The 7,781-nt window shown below is 31.5% G+C and overlaps 1 protein-coding gene across 1 annotated transcript in view; it reads right to left on the bottom strand.

Moving 5' to 3' along the window:
- Positions 1-993: 993 nt before the first annotated feature.
- The window catches only part of pcdh9 (protocadherin 9), a 535,263-nt gene continuing 528,475 nt past the window's right edge, over positions 994-7,781 (bottom strand). Inside the window, exons 5-6 of the mRNA XM_087256448.1 lie at positions 2,104-4,392; positions 994-1,626 (exon numbers count right to left, since the gene is read on the bottom strand). Coding sequence (XP_087112574.1) covers positions 4,013-4,392 — 380 coding nt within the window. The 3' untranslated portion in view covers positions 994-1,626; positions 2,104-4,012. The remainder of the gene's footprint in view (positions 1,627-2,103; positions 4,393-7,781) is intronic.

Raw genomic sequence — 7,781 nt, 5'->3', positions numbered from 1 at the left:
ACAGAGCACTTACGGACATATATTTTAATGTTTAAATCAACCCCAGAAATAATCTGCATGTGCGTTACTCTCGACCGCTCGCTGAGAGAAATCGTAAGTAACCAAAACATACAGTACAGTACTTTAAATGTCCAGTAGGAGGCGGGTCAAAACCACAAGTGGCTAAAAGCGACTCCACAACAATGATAGTAATTCAAAAATAGTTACATTTTTGACGTCAGTTATGGGCCGGAGGGGGGAAGAGTGGGGGGCCACAAATGGCCCACGACCGGCAGTTTGAGACCCCTGTGTTCAATGAAGCTAATGCAAAAAACAGGATGAGGCAATCCAGCTAGAAACAAAACAAGGCACAAACATGCACGAATTGAAAACATTTATTGCAGTAGCGGTATACCTGTAGAGCAGTAACAAGGAGTAACTGTTTAAATATCTATGATGGCGAACGTCCCCACAACCGACAAATATACTGCTGAAAGCAACTCACACCACTCTTGTCTCTTTTCAGATTGTTTTTATACCCTTTTGTGTGTGTGTGCATGTGTGTGTGTGTGTGTGCGTGTGTGTGCGTGTGTGTGTTTTATATAGCGTGATTCAACATAAAGGTGCTATACAAAATGAATGACTTCACTGTTACAAATCAATAATCATCAACCGAATGAAAAGAAGGTGAAACTAAGTCATTGTAAAGCTATTTCGTCTCATTAAGCATGCGGTTTTCATCGTTTGAACTGGCTGCCATGCCATGTGAAAAAATCGTGAAAAAAAATGAACGGTATTCAGGAATAAAAGAATAAAAATACAGATCAAAATGAAATCTCAGTCGTTGAATTACGCACATGCTCATCTTAACGCATCTTTTATTACCTTCTCCTAGTTTGGACAATTTGTATATATATATTCATATATATATTTTAATCTGGAATGACTTGAGTATATTGGCGCCTGACAAACATTTACTGTGTTCGGCATCCAGAGACTTGTGGCTGCCGGCGATTGTTTTTTTTTTTTTGTTTGTTTTTTTTTCTCATAGATTGGTACAATACGCAGCATAATTCATGAATTCACAGACATGAAAACTACACACTTCTCTCGCATGTCAAAATCGTGGGCATACATGAAGAAACCCCCCCTCAGATTAAAAAAAAAAAAAAAAGATATTTGAGTTTTCAGAGCTTGCAAAAATTACTCTCAATTAAAGCACAAGTTCAATGAAACATGTACAAGAATGACATTCGAAATTAGAATTTACAAATATATTGCTGTTGAATTGTAACATGGTTCTTCTTTTTTCCCTTTTTTTCTTTTTTTTTTTTTGGAGGAAAAGACATCACGCTTTCCATTTCAGTAAGTAGAAATTGAGCATTTACATCAACAATACAAAATAGCTTTGAAAAAATACGTTCGCCAGGTTCATCGACTCGATTGTGCAATGTCATGACTGATTGACATTATCCAGGATTCATTCGTTAAAAAAGATAGTTCAACCCTAAAAATTAAAAACCCGCTGTTTGTCTGCTCATCTTCAGTCATTCATTCATTTACCTTCGGCTTAGTCCCTTTATTAATCCGGGGTCACCACAGCGGAACGAACGGCCAACTTATCCAACAAGGTTTTACGCAGCGGATGCCCTTCCAGCTGCAACCCATCTCTGGGAAACATCACACACACATTCACACACTACGGACAATTTAGCCTACCCAATTCACCTGTACCGCGTGTCTTTGGACTGTGGGGGAAACCGGAGCACCCGGAGGAAACCCACGCAAAGACAGGGAGAACATGCAAACTCCACATAGAAACGCCAACTGAGCCGAGGTTTGAACCAGCGACCCAGCGACCTTCTTGCTGTGAGGCGACAGCACTACCTACTGCGCCACTGCCTCGCCTGTTAAAATTCAACACAAATAAATTATTTTCCAACAGTTCTGCATGCAACATTTTCAGTAAATCGTGATCTTGATTTTAAGCAAAAGAAATTGTAATTTCTAATTTTAGCTAGAATCGTGCAGCCTAGGCTGTAGTGTATGAGTGTGTATGGGTATTTCCCAGTACTGGTCTGCGGCTGGAAGGGCATCCGCTGCATAAACCATATGCTGGAGCAGTTGATGGTAGGCATGGGCATAAGATTCTGATAGTATGATAACCTTGGATATAAATATCACTGTTTCATGGTATTGAGATTACTGCTCTAAAATAGTTTCTTTTTAAATGTCTGGGTAAAAAAAAAAAAAAAAAAAAAAACTTTTTCACCTTTGTACACAATATATTTAAATTTAGAAAAAAAAATTAAATATTTGGATTTATTTACATTTTAAAACAGCATCTTTGGAGATCTTTTTGTTGTCCTAAAATAAAAAAATCTTACACACTTGAAGTCAGAATGATTAGCCCCCCTGAATTATTAGACCGCTTGTTTATTTTTTCCCAAATTTCTATTTAATGGAGAGCAGATTTCTTCAACACATTTCTAAACATAATAGTTTTAATAACTCATTTCTAATAATGGATTTATTTTATCTTTGCCAGTAAATAATATTTTACTAGATATTGTTCAAGACACTTCTATACAGCTTAAAGTGACATTTAAAGGTGTAACTAGGTCACTTAGGGTAACTAGACGAGTTGGGGTAATTAGGCAAGTTATTGTATAATGATAATTTGTTCTGTAGACTATCGAGAAAAAAATATCCTATAGGGGATAATAATTTTGTTCCTAAAATGGTGTTTAAAAAAATTAAAACTGCTTTTATTCTAGCCGAAATAAAACAAATAAGACTTTCTCCAGAAGACAAAAATATTATCAGACATACTGTGAAAATGTCCTTGCTCTGTTAAACATCATTTGGAAAATATTTAAAAAAGAAGAAAAGAAATCGAAGGGGGCTAATAATTCTGACTTCAACTGTACCTCAAAAATGGTATAGCAGAAAATGTTGATGGTTTTAAAACCTTAACTTTTCTAAATCGCGGTATACCTTTAACATGGTTATTGTTCCATGCCTAGTTGATGGTTCGTTCCACTGTGGCGACCTCTGAAATAGAGACTAAGGTAAAGGAAACTGTATGAATGAATGTTTTTTTTTACTCTCAAAGTTATGACCATTTTATGAATCACCAATCGCCAAGCACTTTAAACTATTTTCTAATCGTATACTGAAGAGAAGGAAAAACATTAACCCTTATAAGCTGCTGTACATCCCAAATAGCCTGAAGGTGAGCAAATAAACCAACACTTGTAACTTTTTAAGGGTGAACTATCCCTTTAAGTCTCCAAAGGGGCTGCAGGAACATGTTTACATCCGTGTATTTTGCTTTCCAAATCCAGACGGTGGTCCTCAGTTCTAGAAGACGATGACGTTTATGACAAAAAAAGCCAATAAAAACAAGGCGTCCTGTACGACGAATGATAAAAGACAGCTGTCAGGTTCACTGATCTATCCCATGTGATTATTACAAGTACATAAAATCGGTTAGTATTAAGTCCTATTTACAAACACGTCGACGATGACAGACTAAAACGATTTCCACTAAACAGTGTTATCAGCACAACGCTTTCTCACTTTCCACTTTTCTTGGATGGTGTTGATTAATATAGTCCCAAAACATCTCAAAAAAACAACCACGTCACAATATTTGTATATATTGGTCAGCCGTTATTATGTTTTTTTTTTCCTTTTTTTTAATAATCATAATACATAGAGCACAGCCCTGTTTTTAATCTTGAACGTTTGTTTTTGCGGTCTCTGTTCAAGACGAAGTATACGATGATTCCATTGAATGTCGATTTTGCAGCAATCCGTGATGAGTTCGAAGGGAAATTCGGATTCGATAGTATACTGTCCTGCATAAGCGTTTAAAAGTCTAAGGTCTACTCCATACACGTAACTATCACACCGCATTAGCAATCAATCTAAGAAAGAAAACCGGAATGGACTAAAGCTCTCCAAAGTCGCAGGGATAAACGAAGAATACAATAAACGAATCCCAAACCAGAAAAAAAAGAAGAAGCTCTTAAAGCTGCTGTTCTTTAGGACTGTCGGGGCTGGATGCAGGCTGGTAAGATTTCAGGCTGGCCAATGGGATGTCGGCCATATGAACACCGCCACCGCCGCTCCCAAAATGTCCCTCGGAGCTCCCGAAGGTCTTGCGGTCCCCGAACGGCTCCTGTCCCACGCGGTCACTCTTCCAGCTGCGGCTCAGAGTGTGTCCGTTCAGGAGTCTCTCTTTCGCCCACTCCTTCTGGGTGTTAAAGGAGGATACGGGGGACTTGGGTGATGGGTATGAGGTCAGGCTCGGCGGCATCCAACAGTTGTCGGAGTGTCCCAGAACCAGACACTCTTGAGTGCACATCTCTGTGGCCTCCACCAGGCCTCGGGGTCCTAGAGGTCCATCTGTGGACATAGAAGAAAGAGAGCAGAAATGATGAGATCTGTACAGCATTCAAAATAAATACACATTACATTATATTACATTACAAAAAGAAACATGTATATAGATGTGCAAAATTGAATGGAAACGATGTATGAGATGCGATGCATTTGTTTATTTTCAGTTTTATTTGGAAAATGTGACATTTGGCAAAATATTATATTGCTATATTTATATGTTAGATGATAATAATAATAATAATAATAATAATAATAATAATAATAATAATAATAATAATAATAAATCAATTAAAATAATGATAATAATAATATTATTTTGCCATATTTATTATTATGATTATTATTATGATTAAAAAAAATAATAATAATAATAATAATTTGTTATATGTATGGTAGATAATAGTAATGATAGTAGCAATGGTAATACTACTACTACTACTACTACTAATAATAATAATAATAATAATAATAATAATCATCATTTATTATTAATATTGTATTATTATTGGTATAATTATTATTTATTTATTTATTATCATTAATAATATTATTATATTGCTATATGTATATTACATGATAATATGGATGTTAATAATATATTTAATAATAATATGATGATAATAAAATTTTAATATTAATAATACTAATAATATCAATAATTCTTAATACAATAATAATAATAATAATAATAACAATAATAATAATAATAATAATAATGTTAATAATAATAATAAAGCATTATTGTTTTGTTAAATGTATATTACATAATAATACTGATAGTAATAAAAAAATAATAAGATGATAATAAAAATGTATTATTATTATTATTATTATTATTACTATCATTATTATTATTGCTGTTGTAGGAATAATAATAATAATAATAATAATAGTTATAAAAAATATCATTATTATTATTATTATTATATAAATTAGGTATTTTAAATAAGATCCACGGCGTTCCCATAAATATGAATACAAAAATTATAATTTAATATTATTAAAATTCACATAATTTCACAAAATTAACAGCCCCAACAAGGCCAGAACAGACTTGGAGATGCATACATACATACATACATACATACATACATACATACATACATACATACATACATACATGTCAATAAAAATACTTTTTAGTTAACTAAAACTTCACTTGAATTATTTTTAATGACATGTTTTAAAATATTGCGCTGTAATGCTTCATGTCAATTTCCAAAAGAATTGCAAACAGCAATCCATCACCTGATATGATTGTATTTATCAAATCAACAGCACACACCGATCTAAAACAGTTAATCACTGTCGATATCAATGCTGCTCGAAATCTCCCATGCATAAGACCCCGAACAAACCGATAACTCTGCTGAATATATTTGACTTTAAATACAGTGTAAAACTCTGACATTCCTCCCACACCGAGATGCAAAGTTCATTGTGGGAATCAATGTGGAAACGTTGGCTCAACAGCATTGTCAAATATAATCAGGGAGATAATGAAGATAATCCTCAAGGAGACATTTAGTATTTACATCATCACGCTGGCTTGTGGAGTTATTTAATCCTGCGCTGGACAAAATAAAGATAAGTAGGTAAATGATAACTGTAATGACAGTATTTAAAAATGTTGTAGATCGTGCAACTTGAGTAAAGCTTCAATAAAGTTTTATGCATCACTGCATGTTATTCAGTGAGCCTTAACAAGCAAATGTCTCATGCTGAGAGGAATAATTAATAACTCATATTTAATGTAGATTTTATAAGACAATGTGGAAAAAGCTGTTTAACAATATATCAACAACAATAATAATGTTATTAATAATAATAACGGTATAATAATGATGATAATATAATGATGATAATAAAATATTACTATTATTATTAATATTAGAATTTTATATTGTTTATATTGCAAACAACAACAACAACAATAATAACAATAATAATAATAATAATAATAATAATGTTTTATTATCAAGATATTATTATTATTATTATTATTATTATTATTATTATTATTATTATTATTATTATTATTATTATTCCAATATTATATTTTAATAATTATATTACATAATAATAATTGTATAATGTTATAATGATAATTATCAAAAAAATATTATTATTATTATTATTATTATTATTATTATTATTATACACAATTCATACCATTATTTTATTATTATTTTATAATAAGTTTTAAATAAATCAATTATTAACAAAACAAATTATTAATAATAATAATAATAATAATAATAATAATAATAATATGCACATTTATATTTAATAATTAATCTATATAATATTTCAATTTAATAAAGAAACAATACTATTATTTAAAATTATGTAAATATAAAAAAAATAATTCATAATAATAATAGCAACCAAAATAATTAAAATAGGAATAAAAAACTGAAATATAAAGTACTCTACTTGAATTAAGACAAAATAATCATATGAATCAAAATAATTTAATTATTAAATATTAATTGAATGATTATAATTTAATTTCTACTTTTTTAAATCAAGAAGCATTTTCTAGACAAAAGAAAATAATAAAATTATATATATATATATATATATATATATATATATATATATATATATATATATATATTATTTTACTTTCCTCATTTGTTTAGATTATTAACAGATTATTAGCAGATTATTTAGCTTACTTAAGACATATAAGACATTAAATTGCAGCGTAATTAAAGATTAATTTGCTTAGCCAATTGGCAAAATAGTGTGCTTGTTTTAAGAAAGAGCATATTATTTCTGACTAGATTTTTGCTTGTCTAGAAAATTCTTCTTGATTTAAGAATCTTTAGACATTTTGATTTAAAACAAAACAAAAACTATGTGAAAAAGCTTTATTTGCAGTGTTGGCTTGAATAAAAGAGCTGTGTTCAGATGATGTTGTTTGTGCTATTACTCATATGTCCTTTGTCCTGATGTGTTTTAAAGTGATGCCATAAATATCTCTTTGCTTCAGGGATTCCTACAGTAACTCTGGCAGTCATTTACGCCTTATCACACCAATTATGAAGAGATTTGGCTGTTTTTCCTCCTCTTTTTATTTATTCATGGTCTCCGTCCGGCTCCGGCATGTGTCTGTCTTTCATATTGAGTTCATACGGCTCTCACAAACACACATCGCCGATCTCTGATCTCCCTATATACCGTGCTTTTTTCCAAGGCCCTTTGTTCATTGTAGGAAATGTTGGAAATGTTAGTTGTTACAGTGAAAATTAGAGGCAGGATTGAAACCCTAGCGCTCCGAACAGTGTTGTATTACACAAAGTGCATGAATAATAGATGCCCTGTGTCCGCTGTTCACAGAGTGGTGTTAAAATGAAAGTGTGTGTTTTTTCAACAGAATGCTATAA

The sequence above is a fragment of the Danio rerio genome, chromosome 6, assembly GCF_052040795.2.
Source record: "Danio rerio strain M-AB ecotype USA chromosome 6, GRCz13ab, whole genome shotgun sequence".
NCBI classification, from domain to species: domain Eukaryota; kingdom Metazoa; phylum Chordata; class Actinopteri; order Cypriniformes; family Danionidae; genus Danio; species Danio rerio.
Note: the sequence above shows the minus strand (reverse complement) of the source record. Positions and strands in the feature narration are given on the sequence as shown.